Raw genomic sequence first — 14,494 nt, forward strand, 5'->3', positions numbered from 1 at the left:
GGATGCTCGGAGCCTGATAGCTGTCTGTCATACCCACCCTGTGCTTATCTTTCCGCTCACCGTACTTGATCCCACGCGAATCCTACGATCCTATTGGGCTAGTCTGGCTTATCCGTAGGATTGGCATCGTTGTACCACCGAGTTGCGTTGCACAGCATTGACATGAGTCCTATAATATGTGCCGTACTGATATATCGCAAATAGTGTCTCAACGCCATAAGCTGAGTGCCGCGCGGGCTTGGCCTGCAATAGGCTCCCACGCCCAGGGGCCGCGAGTGTCTGACCGGGTCATATCTCACATCTATACACGTCATCCCCCCCTTTTTCGACCTGCCTAGTCCTAGTCGTACATTGACCTGTAGCCAAGCCAAAAGGATGATGAGACGCAAAACGGCATGGTTGCCGTCTCCAGCCCTATGCACCGGGGAAAATACCCTTTTCGGCCCCGGGCCACTTCTCCTGTCATGCGGCAGGAACAAAAGCCGCGCCTCCACGCTTGACAGGTACGAAGCTCGGGTGTTCCTCGGTAGTGCTTACTTGATGCATGGCGGTGAGACCACCACGAAGGAAGGGTAAGCAAATTGCGGGGACCTCTGTGGTTGTACTTTACTTTTTCATGTTTTCGCTGCACTCAATATACTCCGCAGTAGCTTCGGAGGAGCAGGGCAATATAGTCCGGTCGCAATTGGACGAAGCCCGAGGCATGTTTTATAATGGAACAAAAAGTCTTTTTCCAAAAAACCAAATCTTCTTTATAGGATCTCCGTTCGGTGACCATGGCTCCAATGACACAGACACCCCATCTGCAAGCCATGTCTCGCCGTTCCCCGCCCCCAAAGCCACTAACTGTCATCATCGTCGGCGGCGGCATCGCTGGGCTGACGCTCGCCAACGCCCTGCAGCATGCCCCCGTCGACATTGACTACATCGTTCTAGAAGCACGCGATAGCCTGGCGCCGCACTTGGGTGCCGGCATCGCCCTGGTCCCAAACGGGTCGCGGGTGCTCGACCAGCTGGGCGTGTACGCCGATCTGGAGCCGGGCTTCGACCCCATTGTGGACACGGGCCTGATCGACGCGGGGGGGCCGGCCTCTGCTCCGGGAGCGCACGGACGGCGCCAAGCTGCTGGGGCTCCGCATGTCGTACCCGCTCGCCCTGGTCCAGCGGAGCACCCTGCTGCACTCCTTGGAGCGCCACCTGCGGCCGGCCAAGGGGCGTCGCCAGGTCCTGACGGGCAAGAGGGTGGACACCATCCAGCAGGATGATGCCGGCGCCACCGTCTACTGCACCGACGGCTCCTCGTACCACGGCGACATCGTCGTCGGCGCCGATGGGGTTCGCAGCAAGGTGCGCCAGGAGATGTGGCGGGCTTCGGAGGAGAAAGGCATTGGCGAGATCGATGTTAAGAAGGAGCGCAAAGGTCCGTTCACATAACCTGTTTTCATTCCTCTGTGACTAGACCTATTACTGACAAGATGCATTATTACAGCCATGACGGCAGAATACCAATGCCTCTTCGGCGTCTCTGGCCCCGTCCCCGGCCTCGGCCCCGGCACGTCGGACGACATGTGGGCCCAGGACCTGACGGTGGTGGCCTACAGCGGCGAGCGCGGCAAGGTCTTCTGGTTCGTCTACGCGCGCATGGACCGCGTCTACGGGGGGCACGAACTGCCGCGCTTCACCGACGCCGACGCCGCCCGGTTCGCGCAGAGGCACCTCGGCGTGCCCCTGCGGCCCGGCGGCGCCGTCACGTTCGCCGACGTTTGGAGGGCGCGCGAGGTGGCGACGATGCTGCCGCTCGAGGAGGCCCATTTCGGGCGCTGGACGGCGGGTCGCATCGTGTGTCTGGGAGACAGCGTGCACAAGATGACGCCGCATTCGGGCGGGGGCGGCATGCTCTGCATCGAGACGGCTGCCGCGCTCGCCAATGCGCTTTGTCGGCTGGCCACCGATGGGGTTCCGGGCTCTACCACCCCCTCCGAGAAGAGCGCGAATGGCAATGGCTTGGGCTCTCAGAAACAGTCCACAAGATTCACACTGGCTCAGATCCAAGCGGCCCTGAAGGCGTACGAGACCGGGCCTCACAACCTACACCGACGGGCCATGGAGAACATCAAAGCCTCGGGCGACCTCGGCCGCCTCTCGGCCCTGCGCACCTTCACGCAGCGCCTGCTGGTGCCCTACCTGGTGCCCGTGTCCCTCGACACCCGCGTGGACCTGTTCTGCGACATGGCGGTCGGGGCGCCGTGCATCGACTACCTGCCCATCCCGCCGCGTTCCATGCAGGGCACCATGCTGTTCAATCCCTCGCACGGCTTGGGCAAGAAGGAGAACCGCTGGCTACGCGCCCTCTTCGCCTTGCCCCTTCTCGTCTTGGCCGTCGGCTGCTTTAAGGTCCTCAACGGACTCTTGCCGGTCGACCACATCCGCCAAGTCCTGGACCGGGGCGTGTACCAGCCTGCCAGCGGGGGCGCGCCGGTGGCCCTTCTATCGGGGATCACGGGGCTGCCCTTTGTCGACAGCCTCACCCGTATCCACAATTTGGAGGCGGTCGTCTGTCGCGAGAACGCCCTGTTCCTGCTGCTGACCATGCATGCCGAGTACGGCGTTTGGTACGCCATCCTGCTGATCGAGTCCGCGCGAAGGGCCAACTACTTTTCCATACTGGCACCGTAAGTTCCACCTACTGTATTCCTTCTCCGAAATGCATCGATTGGCTTAGGTACTAAAATGACATCCGTTCTCCCTTCTAGTGCCGTGTTCTGGGGCTCGGCCCAGGCGTGGGGCATAGCCTCCGTCGCGTCCATCTACCGCTTCCTCCACTACGTTCTGAGCCCGATCGACAAGTTCGATGCGCTCGACATGCGGCTCACGGATCTCACGTACACCAAGATGGTCCTGCCCGCGCTGGCCCTGACGCACTACGCCAGCTACCTGACCGCCTACCTCGGGCCGGAACCCCACCGCCAGAGGGCCGGCCACCTGTGGATGCCGTTCCCCCTTCTCCTGTCGCTGGGCCAGTACCTCGCGGCGCGTTTCCTGATGAAGCCCAGCTCCGTCGGCCAGGACCGCCTGTACCGCCCCACCCGAGACGTGCCGGTGATCCGTCGGACCATTTTGTGTTTGGTCGCCGTCTCGGCCGCCACGTGGCAGTACACGCTCTTCTGGCGCCACGACCGCCCGTCGGCGGCCGACGTCTTCCTGCCCGCGCTGCCCATCCCCCGCCTCGCCGACCTGAGCCTCGACGCGGCCTACGTGGAGCTCCTGAAGTGGGACTGGGCCTTCTTCGCGGCCAGCCACTTCGTCTGGGTCGCCCTGGCCGCCTGGGACTTGAAGGCGGCCGGCATGATCCGCGCCAGCTGGTTCGCCTTGGGTCTGGGCGCGGCGGCCGTCGCGCTGGCCGGGGGGCCGGGCGCGGTCCTGGGACTGGCTTGGCTGTATCGGGAGGAGGTTTTGGTCACGAGGAGGCACAAGGATGCCGTTGGGCCCAAGGGCTGATGGGGGAGGTTGCGGTTCATGGATGATTACATGGGCACTCTTATTATTTTACTCAGACTTCATCAACATACATTCAAACTTCTAGAATTAGGTTAGAAAACTATTGTAAAGCGTATAGACAGAAATCATCAGAATAGACAGGTATTCACAGTTGGACTTGATGCAAAGCATTATTGGCTCGCGAATTCTTCGTACATAGCGCTTCTTGCTAACGGCCAATGAAGTCGAACAGAGGCGTCGAAAACAGGAAAGAGCAGGCGTGGTTGTAGCCGGACAAACTAAGTTAAGAAGTAGTAAGATGCACGTCATTATTGAAGAATTCTATTTGTATTATAACGCAGTAGTGTCATATCAGCTAATTGATGCATATAAAGACGGTGCGGTAGCACCAGTCAATGGCCTTCTCAACCCAGAGCATTTTGAAACTTTATGGAATTCGGTGGGTGAGCATCTGGCATAACCCCATTCGATCTTTCTACGACTATGGCGTCTTACGTTATCACGGGGGTCTCCAGGGGAATGGGTGTAAGTCCTGCCGCAGCTTTTGGATACGTACTTTTGGGGGAGGGTGTTTGCTGACAGATCTGTGCCATGCTAGTGGGAATTCCTGAGGCGGTTGTCCAGTGATCCCAATAACACGGTTATCGGCATCGTGCGCGATAAACCACCGACCGCCAAGCGAGTCTCGGAGGAGCTGCCAAGGCGTTCCAATGTCACCATACTGGAGGCTGACGTAACACAATACGAGAGTCTGAAGGTGAGCCAAGAGAGTTTCGCCAAGGTGGAGGGGGAACGAGCTGACGCATCCTCAACCCGTCAGAGAGCTTCTGCAGAAGCGGCCGGTGTTACTGGTGGCCGCCTCGACTATCTCATAGCGAATGCTGGTCTGAACATGTCTTGGGATGGGCTAGACCCCATCGGCGACCTGTAAGTCAAACCCATTGTCTGCCCACGTAAGCCATCGGAGACGAACCCGAGAACTGACGTCAGAACAGCGCTGCAGAACCGGAGAAAATGAGCGACTACTTTGGCGCCATGATGAACACCAACGTCTTGGCCAACATCAACCTCTACGCCTCCTTCCTGCCGCTGATCCTTCGGGGCAAGGCCAAAAAGGTGGTGCACCTAACCAGCGCCCTGGGCGACGTCGAGTTTGCCCGCGACTACGAGCTGACGCTGGGGTCGGTGTACGCGGCCAGCAAGGCCGCCATGAACATGGTCACCGCCAAGTTCGCCGCCCAGTACCGGGGCGACGGGGTATTGTTCCTGGGCGTCTGCCCGGGCGTCGTGGACACGGGCCAGTTCAACGACCGTAAGTACCTGCTTGCTTTGCAACGAGGAAAAACAAATGAATCCTTTGCTGACCGCCACCGCCACCTGCCTGCAGTCACACCCGAGGAGATGGCCAAGTTTGCGCCCATGCTGCAGAAGTGGCAGGCCTATGCGCCCGACTTCAAGGGCCCTGTCAGCCCGGACGCGGCAGTCACGGATGTCTTGGCGGTCATCGACAAGTGCAGCGTGGAGAACGGGGACAGCGGGGCCAATCTGTCGCATTTCGGGAATAAGCAATGGCTTTAGCAGACAGGGCTGCATAATAGCGGACAATTAGAGGCCCCGTGGACAAAAGGAAGTTTATGCAATGCGGTGTTGTTGCTGACTGCATCTCGGGTTTCCTTTTACGAATAAGCAATTAGGCCATTTGTGCTCAGCATGGGCCGCCCCGGAGTGGCGCCCGTCAAAACACTACGCCCACTCGTAACCGGGATAGTGGCAGTATTACTTGTATCAGCAGCGGTGTAGAGAATTTAGAGGATTTGCAGGCCAAAGAAATCATAATGAACCTGGCATGGACATGGGGGGAAGCGCCGATGCTCCGTTTTGTAGGGACGTCGCCGCTTCACCAATCAGAAACTGCAACGATTTTGTCATGTATTCAGAACGGTAGATGGATATTCTGTCGTAAAATTTCAACGCTATTGCAGTTCAGGGGTCGCATTACGTGTGCGTAGTGACTACCGGCTTGGATGACGGTACCCCTAGGCCATGGACGGTGTGAGGGCAGAACTCCGCGCAAGCTTCGCCTGGTACTCTATTTGCACGTACTTTGCGAGCCAGTTGCCTGTCGCGGGAAAGAGACGGGGTAGCTTCCGCTTTCCCGGTTTCTGGGCTCAAGCAACGCTGTGCCAATTTCGCGTCTAGTTGACCCAACAGTGATCAAGTAGAGGGTATTCCCACTGGTGAAACCATCCTGACTGCCTCCAAACACTCTACCTCCCTAACTGAAACTTGCACCTCCTCATACGCCGTGTCCAAGATGGCCTTACATACCCTTTTCGCTGGTCTAGCGGTGCTGGTCCTCCTCCTCAGGAGGCTTGTCAGAGTCGGCCAGCGCCCGAAAGACTTCCCTCCCGGGCCCCCTACCATGCCCCTGGTGGGAAACCTGCACCAGGTCCCCTCGGAGAAGCGACACCTTCAGTTCGGGACATGGGCCCGAGAGTACGGACCGGTCTACTCGCTCATGCTGGGGACCAAGGTCATGATCGTCCTCAACTCGGATATCGCAGTCAAGGAGCTGATAGACCGGCGCGGGGCCATCTACTCTTCTAGGCCGGAAGCCTATGTCGCCCAAGACATCCTGAGTGGCGGCCTTCGGATACTCTTCATGGCATGTCTCCCTCTCTCTTCGAGTCCACTGAACTTGAACGGAGTCTCCTGCTGACACACTCCCCAGCCGTCCAACGGACCGTGGATGTTGGCCCGCAAGATCGCCCGCCGCGTCCTCAGCGTGTCTGCTGCGCGAACCTATGTGCCATATCAAGATCTCGAGAGCAAGGCTATGCTTGTGGGCTTCCTGGAGAGCCCCGGAGACTTCATCAGCCATCTTCGGCGATATACCGCCTCCTTGACCACGCAGATGACGTTCGGGTTTCGTACCACCAGCCTGCACGATCCGAGGTTTAAAGAAGCATTCGAGGTTGGTAAAGACGCAGTATTGTTGTAGTTTTCCTCTTTCTTTTGGTGTACTAATCACTCCTGTTGCCCAGATCTTCGATCGTAGCTCGGAACTCATAGGGTCTAGGGTAAGCCAAGCCAAAGTGAAATGGTCGACTTGGTACTAACTGCTTTCCCAGATCGGCGCTCTCTTAGATCTGGTCCCCTCCTTGAGACAATTGCCGGAGGCCGTTTTGCCTATCAAAAAGGAGGGAAGAGAGCTGCATCGCCGAGAATTGAAACTTTACCGTGACCTATACCTCCAAACCAAGAAGGGATTGCAGGATGGCACAGCCAAGGTTCACGCCCCCCCCCCCCCAGCCCCGAGGATCGACAGTCTTGCTGACCCAACGGTACTAGCCGAGCGTTTGCGTCGACCTGGTCAAGGAACAAAAACAAGAGCAGATCTCGGACGACCAGAGCGCCTATTTTGGGGGCTCTCTGCTACAGGCGGGTTCCGAGACCACGTCCGCTGTATTGGTCGGCTTTGTGCAAGCCATGGTGATTTGGCCCGAAGTAGCCCGGGCCGCGCGGTCGGAGCTGGACCGAGTGTGCGGTGACCGGCTGCCGGATCTCAACGACGCGCCCCATCTGCCGTACATACGGGCGTGTGCCAAGGAAAGTCTCCGGTGGATGCCCGGGTTCGCGTTGGGCATCCCCCACGCCGTCACGCGAGACGACGTTTACATGAACTACCGCATCCCCAAAGGGGCCACCGTCATCATGAACGCTTGGTACGTCTTTCTTACCCAAGACAAGCCCCTTTCAAAATATCAGTTGCGCGACTAACATCGACACAGGGCCATCCAAAACGACCCCCAAAGACACGCAGACCCCCGACGTTTCGACCCAACGAGATATCTAAACGACCAGCAGAGCTCCCTGGACGCGGCCAACAACCCCGACCCTACGCAGCGCGACCACTTCGCCTTTGGGGCCGGGCGGCGCCGGTGCCAGGGCATGCACCTCGCCGACCGGTCGCTCTTCCTCGCCATCTCGCGCCTGCTCTGGGCCTTCGACTTTAAGAGGGCCGTGGCTGATGGTAAAGAGGTCGTGCCGGACCCGGACGACCTGCTGGACGGCATGATGATACTGCCTAACCCGTTCCTCGCCGACATCCGCCCCCGGACCGCGGCGCGGGCGGACGTGGTGAGGAGGAGGGAGTGGGAGCGCGTGGCGGAGGGGCTCGATGGGGAGGGGCAGTGGAGGGAGGTCCCCGAGGGGCTGATCTGGAAGGACGAGCAGCTTTTGGAGTCGCAGCAGGCATAAGGTTGGAGTTCTGGCCTTCCATATCACAGGTGAAATTAGTTGTGTCCATCATGATTATTAGACTGTTCAATTCGATTGAATCTTCACCACTCTCACTGATTGCACATGCTAATAGACATACAAGATGTCAACTCATTCTAAGTTTTCAATCGTCTTGCTGTAGCTTCAGAACCAAATGAGTGATAAACCAAATGAAGGTAATGGCCGAGCTGCTGAAGTAATCGCATTTTCGAATGATGGCAGATCCAACATGGAACTTCAGGTATTGTAATCTTGATGATCCTTCCCCCAATGTATTTTGGTCATGAGAGGCAGCATTGTAACTAAGTCATGTTTCTCGGGCCATTCATCTAAATATCCAACCAGAAACAAGTCTCAATATTTGTCTAATTAAGTGCTACCTAAAACTCACTCTCCATAAACTCGTTATCCGTACCTCCACGCTTCTTGCCCGCCCCGTTCGTCGCGGTCCCATCCGCCCCCTCGTGGCCCGGCAGCCCCACGTAGTCCTCCCCCAGCTCGCCCAGGAAGCCGTCCACCTTGGCGCCGGCCACATTCAAGTCCCGGACGTCGAGCAGCACAAACAGGACGCGGGCCGGCAGGCAGCCGCCGCCGGTGACGTTGATCCACTGGTGCGAGGTCGAGCGCTGGATGGTGACGTCGCCGCGGTGCATCAGCCGCTCCTCGCCTGAGTCGAGGACCAGCTTGAAGCTGCCCTCGATCACGACGGCGTAGTCGAGGCTGTTGACGCGGTGCAGGGGCGAGGCGGCGCCGGGGCCGAAGTCGATCATGCGGCAGACGGTGCCGCCTTTGACGGTGATGCCGGGCTTGTGTATAGTCAGACGAACAATCTCTATCGAGAAAGATGAACAATACAACGGTCTCAGTTGATTTGGACTTACCTCGTTCTCGCGAGCATACTTGAGGTCGGCATCGTTGTTGAGATCCACAGGGTGCTCTCCCGTCGTGTAGAGGATGTTGGCCAGACCCGACTTCTTGACAAGCTCACGGTGGTGGTCGCCCGTATCCGTGGACAGGAACACGGACTGGCCCTCGGTGTTGACACCGGTGATGTGGCGGACGACGCGGGGCAGGCCCTGGATGGGGTGGGATGTGGTCACGTAGCCCTCGGCCGGGTTGCGTTCCTCTTTGGTTGCCATGGTTTTGGTTGACTGAAGAGGTGGTTTCTAAAAACAAAAGTGAGCTTCTACAGGCCTCAGAATCACGAGCTGCTGCTTTTGGTTCCTTGCAGTACCAACAAAGGGGAGCATATATGGTGTGTTTGGAGTGCTTGCGCACGTCTGTGGTTAGTCAGCGGGTACCGTATTTACTACAAACTCGCTGGGTGAGGCCAGTTGAAGATCAGCAACACGAATCAAGGGTCTTGGTCGCCATGTCAAGTTGAAAGGATCCACAGGGCTAGTACATGCCGCCGTGATGACAAGATTGAATGATCCTTCGCCCTGCCAAGCTTTTGCCGGGTGAGAATAAGCTCGGAGTATCCACTTGTCAGTTGCCGTAGGGCTCAGCCAAGGTTACCCAATAGGGTGGCTACGCTTGTTAGCGCTGATCCAAATTTGTGCCGGAGTATCTCGTTAGTCCCACCTGACGGCAATGCTTGAAATCATCCCTGTCCAAAACATCCCTGCCTAGACTTGACACAAGGGTGTTCCCTGCTGATGCTGCATCTCGAGTGTGTTGCCTGCCGGTGGAAACTCTCCAGCGACAACAGCTGCATCACACCGAACAGCTGGATGATGTGACAGACGAGATAGAGCATGCCATGTTGCTTCAAGTGATGGCTCCTTCCCATGGCCATAAAAACAATGTATGCTACGAGTCGACTTCTAATTCTTGCATTGTAGTCCAGCAAGCCCGCTGCATCTGATTCACCCCATCATCCCCAATGTCTACTCCTACTCTTGCCACTGGGTTCCCCGGTCCGGGCCTTCGTAGCCCGTCCCGCTACATCACAGGACACGACGCCAAGGGAGAGGCCATCTTCCTTCAGGTAAGAGCTTTTGCCAGTGCGCACATCGCGTAAGTATCGCGTAAGTCGGGACTGACAAATATTGGGCAGACAGACCACGGCGACCATGGCGACATCATGGTGGGCGGCATTGCCGCCCAAAGCCTCTTCTACAGCAGCAACAGCAACCCGATCGAGCTCACCGACGACGCCGACCTCAAGTTCGCGGCCAACAACAAGGTGAGTCTGAATGAAGCCACCAAGAATCCTTCCTATACTCTCTCTCTCTCCGTCTCGGTATTGACAAGCAGTCTTCGTAGCCCTCTCTCCACATGCCCAACGGCTGCGTCGTGCGCATGATCGACTTCACGCCCGGCGCCGCGTCCATCATGCACCGCGCCCTGACGCTGGGCATCGGCACCGTCTGCGAGGGCGAGATCGAGCTCACGCTGGGCAGCGGGCAGACGCGGATCCTGCGCCCGGGCGACGTGTCCATCAACCGCGGCGCCATGCACAAGTGGCGCAACACGTCGGCGGACAAGCCCGCGCGCATGCTCTTCACCATGCTGGACGTCAAGCCCATCCTGGTCAACGGCAAGGCCCTCGAGTTCGAGATGGGCGATCTGATGAAGGAGTACGCCGAGTATGCGGAGGGCGAGGGGGACCGGAAGAAGGCGTAGAGGGTAGCTCATCGGGTCTTGTTCTGAATCCATTTACCATCGTATTACTACAGCTAGTCTCATCAATGCATATACAAGATCTTGAATTGGATATGCTAGTTGTTCGCTTATATTCACCATTCGAATCGGCTGGACGAAACAATTATTCTCTGCAAGACCAACTGGCTCTCGTCTAACCCCATGTATATCTCTGGGATATTCGATGATCAACCATTCCGTGTGACAAGACCTCATATTAGCCCGCAATCCACACCTCGAAATCAGCAATTCACGTAGACTTCGGGGGTTTTCGAGATAAAAGTCACGCACCCCCATCGGTCGTGAACTGTGCAACACTGCTATATAAGAAGCTCGTATCCCCTCAGAACCGCCGAGTGATTTCTTCTTCACTTCAACTGTCATATTTTCTGTCTAGTCGAGGACGTGTCAATCACCCATACCAACAGAATACTTGCAAACATGCCCGCCACTACACGTAAGCCAGAATTCGCACTGGTCACCGGGTATGTGCAATCCATTTTTAAAATTTCATATCTCCATAAATAAACCCTCATGCTGATGCTAACATATTCCCCAGCTGTGGCCGTGGAGGCATCGGCGAAGCTCTGGTCAAAGAGTACGCCCGCCGTGGTCTACACCCCATTGCTACGGTGCTCCCCCACGAGAACAGTGATCATCTGTCAGAAGCCGGAATCACGTTCTTCCCGCTTGATGTGACCGTCGAGAAGTCTGTCCTCGATCTGCACGTTGAGGTACAGAAGTTGACGGGCGGCCATCTTGACATCCTCGTCAACTGCGCGTACGTTAAGACAGGACCATCTCTGGTTGAATGCAACGGGACCTACTAGCTAACATGTCAAATCGAGTGGAATTGCCTACACCATGACTGCCATCGACACAGACGTCGAGGCGGTCAAGCGCATGTTCGACATCAACGTGTTCGGTCCCATGCGCATGGTGCACCATTTCCACCCCATGCTCATTGCCGCCAAGGGCGCCATCGTCAACATCGGGTCGATTGGCGGCATCATACCGTTCCTATATGGCTGTGAGCACTGTCCTTGTCCCAACTTGTACCCAAACACGTCCGACTTACGATGAGGGATATAATAGCTTCCTACAATGCTTCCAAAGCAGCGCTCGCCCACTGGGGAAACACGCTGCGCCTGGAGATGAAACCTTTCGAGTAAGTCACTTTTTGGGGGTCGACAGGGAGTGATTTTCATTTTAAGACAGTCATATACTTAATCGAAGATCGCTTCTCTAGTGTCAAAGTCATCACGGTCATCTCTGGTGAAGTGAGCACCAACATTCTCAAGAGCGACGCCAACCGAACGCTCCCAGAAGGTAACACACTTTCCTCATAGGCCCTATATAGGTCCTATGATTGAACAACACAGCTTCTAACATTTTGCCAGGATCCTTCTATACCCCTATCGCTCAGAACTTCGAGCAGCACGTCAACCGCACGCCAGGCAAGTCATTCCATGTGCAGGAGAATGGACAGTATGTTTCTCCTACTAATCTAAACTGGGAGCCATATAGACGGCGCTACGGATCGGTTCAAGTACGCCACCAATGTGGTATCCATGAGCCTGAGACCGGCGCCTCCGGCTTGGTTCTGGTACGGTAGCTTCACGGTTCTGACCCGGTTCCTCGACACATTTGGCTGGCGCACCGTTTGGGTAAGTTCCCCCCACCTAGAAACTACGTACCTCTCACGCTTTCCGAGCTGACTTCTCTTACCCCTCAGGACTCCATCCTATGGAACATGTTTGGTCTGGAGAAGCTGAAGGTGGCCCATCAGAGTCCTACCAAGAAAGTGGTTTAGGAATTCGAGAGTGACGTGATGCTTACTTCTCAGCCTTGTGTATGTAGTGGAGTTTCAGATTATTGTCCAATGCAACAGTTCATGGTCCGCTGTCAAAGCTCCCCTCCCCCCGTCAGCTGATTCCTCGTGCTCTCGGAGTTTTAAATGCAGAATTGCTGTTCCTGCACGGACGATAGTGGCAGGGGTGACTAGCCCAATCATTTCGGGATAAGAAGCAAGTAATCAGATTGGAGAGATAAGATCAACAAAGTCCGGCCGTAATCAAGTACCCACTCCATAATCCTGTGAGCTGCTAGGTACCGTATCCTAAGCTCTGCCAAGTGCCAAGTCCCGACTCCACTCGTACGAATCTGATCCCCCATTGTCCCTCCCTCAAGCTCAGCCTCATCAACGTGCATAGTTCTTCTGCGCCAATCCTTATCTCGAAGCGGTCAGGGTAGTACCGCCATCAATGATGAGGGAGGACCCGGTCATGTAGCTAGATCTAGGACTGCAGAGGAATACCACTGCATCCGCCACTTCTTCTGGCAAAGCAATGCGCCCCACCGGGACAGCCCCTTGGATGAAGTCGGCAAGTCCCTCCACCTTCTCCATGGCCTGCCGCACCATGGGGGTATCGACCCAGGTGGGGCAGACGCAGTTGACTCGGATCCCGTAGCTGGCGTTGTCAAGGGCTGTTTTCTTGTCAGCTTCTGCCTAATTTCGCCATCGTACGTCGTAAGGCTGAGTTTACTCACCGCTGCTCTTGGTCAGACCCAAAGCGGCATGCTTGGATGTCGTATACGAGGCGATCCGGGGGTTGCTACCAGCGATGACGCGGAAGCTAGATTCACAATGGCGCCGCGGGTGGTGCCCCGTCCCGGGCTGTCCAGCGACATGGGCTGCGGCTCCTGGGCCCTCATGGCGATGGACGCCTCTCTGGTTACGAGGAACATGCCGGTGGCGTTGAGGTCGAGGAAGCGCTGGAACTCGGCTAGCGACAGGGACGCGATGTCAGAAGCCTTGTCAGCGCCGATCTGGAAAGAAAATGTCATGTTAGAAGTCATCTGTGCTGCTGAAGCAAGTTATGTCACCAACTTACACCGGCACAGTTTACGCAGTAGTCGATACGGCCCACGTCGGACACCATACGGTGGAAGACGCTGCGTACCGAGTCTTCTTTGCTGACGTCGATTTGCACCGACGTTGCTTGGAAGAGTGGACGGGTGGCTGCCGCCTTGCACTCGACTGCAGTGGTCTCGGCGGCCTCGATAGCCAGGTCGGCCACCACGATAGCAGAAGCACCCTCCCTGGCGAGCATGACCGCACAGGCCCTGCCAATGCCGCCACCTAAAAATGACAGCCAGTTAGCTCATTTCCCCCTTCTAGGGCTTATTACTGGGACTTGGGATGGGAATCATGGGCCACGTACCCCCACCCACCACCAGGACGTTGCCGCGGATATCCATGTGTAGGTGCTGATGAATATGATGTAGTTGGCAATAGAACGAGTAGCTCTGTTGTTGTTGCTGTTGTTGCTGGTGGTGTTCCTTCTCGTGTTGGATACTAATCCACGCTGAACTTTATCTGTGCTTTCGGACTATCAAATGCTTACTGACCTTGTCGTGAGATCAAATCCATTGCATATCGTGGCACCCAAGGTGTAAGACGGGACAGCCATCCTGTCGGTCATATTGATAAGGACTTGTTGTTCGGCATATGAATTCGGCAATGATCGACGTCAGTCATCAGCACGGCTGGGAGAGACCGATGTCCGATCTTATATCCGGGCGCGGCTACCCGGTAGATTCTCCGCTCCCCATAGCGGCTCGGCTGGGGTCATACCCGGCGCACTGGGCACGCCCCGCCTGGACCCTTATCTTGTAAGCCAGGACAACCCTTGGTGAGCATGCCATGGGAAAAGTCCTAGTAAGACGCGCGGGATAGGTCCAGAATACGATGTTGGCTTACAAGCCATATGGTCGGAATACCGTTCAGATTGCTTTCCGGCGGGAAATCCATAGGCTCGGGACTATGTTGGAAGACAATTGGCCAAGGATCTGGCCTGCAAGCAAACGCCATGTAGGTCAGTATCTGACATCCGGGGGCCTCTCGATTTCCACGGCATAATTGGGTCAGTCGTAAGCAGTAGACACGTGATGAAACGGGAAGAGACTCCCTGTGATGGTCGTACAGGCTATGTTCATATGGCGAAGGAGACTTTGTGTAACAGCTGAAGGGGTGATGGACTCCATAGCAAGGCAGTGTTTATACTCA

General features: G+C 56.5%; 7 protein-coding genes across 7 annotated transcripts; 5 read left to right on the forward strand and 2 right to left on the reverse strand.

The window, feature by feature from the left end:
• Positions 1–812: 812 nt before the first annotated feature.
• PG985_016306 (FAD binding domain protein) lies at positions 813–3,498 on the forward strand (the record flags this gene model as incomplete). Its single annotated transcript, XM_066836072.1, has 4 exons — positions 813–1,142; positions 1,192–1,420; positions 1,490–2,672; positions 2,754–3,498. 4 exons carry the CDS (start codon positions 813–815, stop codon positions 3,496–3,498), a joined length of 2,487 nt encoding a protein of 828 aa, XP_066676088.1.
• Positions 3,499–3,981: 483 nt separating this feature from the next.
• PG985_016307 (uncharacterized protein) lies at positions 3,982–5,076 on the forward strand (the record flags this gene model as incomplete). Its single annotated transcript, XM_066836073.1, has 3 exons — positions 3,982–4,023; positions 4,097–4,425; positions 4,494–5,076. The coding sequence occupies 3 exons, from the start codon at positions 3,982–3,984 to the stop codon at positions 5,074–5,076; spliced, it is 954 nt and encodes a 317-aa protein (XP_066676089.1).
• A 736-nt stretch (positions 5,077–5,812) lies between these two features.
• On the forward strand, positions 5,813–7,758 carry PG985_016308 (cytochrome P450; the record flags this gene model as incomplete). Its single annotated transcript, XM_066836074.1, has 6 exons — positions 5,813–6,163; positions 6,230–6,472; positions 6,543–6,578; positions 6,630–6,788; positions 6,850–7,223; positions 7,290–7,758. 6 exons carry the CDS (start codon positions 5,813–5,815, stop codon positions 7,756–7,758), a joined length of 1,632 nt encoding a protein of 543 aa, XP_066676090.1.
• Positions 7,759–8,159: 401 nt separating this feature from the next.
• PG985_016309 (uncharacterized protein) lies at positions 8,160–8,918 on the reverse strand (the record flags this gene model as incomplete). The annotated part of the gene is made up of 1 exon (XM_066836075.1): positions 8,160–8,918. The coding sequence occupies one exon, from the start codon at positions 8,916–8,918 to the stop codon at positions 8,160–8,162; it is 759 nt and encodes a 252-aa protein (XP_066676091.1).
• A 746-nt stretch (positions 8,919–9,664) lies between these two features.
• PG985_016310 (cupin) lies at positions 9,665–10,407 on the forward strand (the record flags this gene model as incomplete). Its single annotated transcript, XM_066836076.1, has 3 exons — positions 9,665–9,769; positions 9,839–9,967; positions 10,048–10,407. 3 exons carry the CDS (start codon positions 9,665–9,667, stop codon positions 10,405–10,407), a joined length of 594 nt encoding a protein of 197 aa, XP_066676092.1.
• Positions 10,408–10,866: 459 nt separating this feature from the next.
• PG985_016311 (short-chain dehydrogenase/reductase) lies at positions 10,867–12,238 on the forward strand (the record flags this gene model as incomplete). The annotated part of the gene is made up of 8 exons (XM_066836077.1): positions 10,867–10,910; positions 10,985–11,206; positions 11,274–11,455; positions 11,521–11,593; positions 11,675–11,754; positions 11,826–11,913; positions 11,945–12,092; positions 12,161–12,238. 8 exons carry the CDS (start codon positions 10,867–10,869, stop codon positions 12,236–12,238), a joined length of 915 nt encoding a protein of 304 aa, XP_066676093.1.
• Positions 12,239–12,655: 417 nt separating this feature from the next.
• On the reverse strand, positions 12,656–13,910 carry PG985_016312 (NAD(P)-binding protein; the record flags this gene model as incomplete). Its single annotated transcript, XM_066836078.1, has 5 exons — positions 12,656–12,912; positions 13,023–13,254; positions 13,320–13,567; positions 13,650–13,695; positions 13,833–13,910. 5 exons carry the CDS (start codon positions 13,908–13,910, stop codon positions 12,656–12,658), a joined length of 861 nt encoding a protein of 286 aa, XP_066676094.1.
• Between the last annotated feature and the right edge of the window lie 584 nt (positions 13,911–14,494).

The sequence above is a fragment of the Apiospora marii genome, assembly GCF_038362585.1.
Source record: "Apiospora marii strain CBS 49790 chromosome Unknown utg000014l_segment0_segment0, whole genome shotgun sequence".
Taxonomy (NCBI): Eukaryota; Fungi; Ascomycota; class Sordariomycetes; order Amphisphaeriales; family Apiosporaceae; genus Apiospora; species Apiospora marii.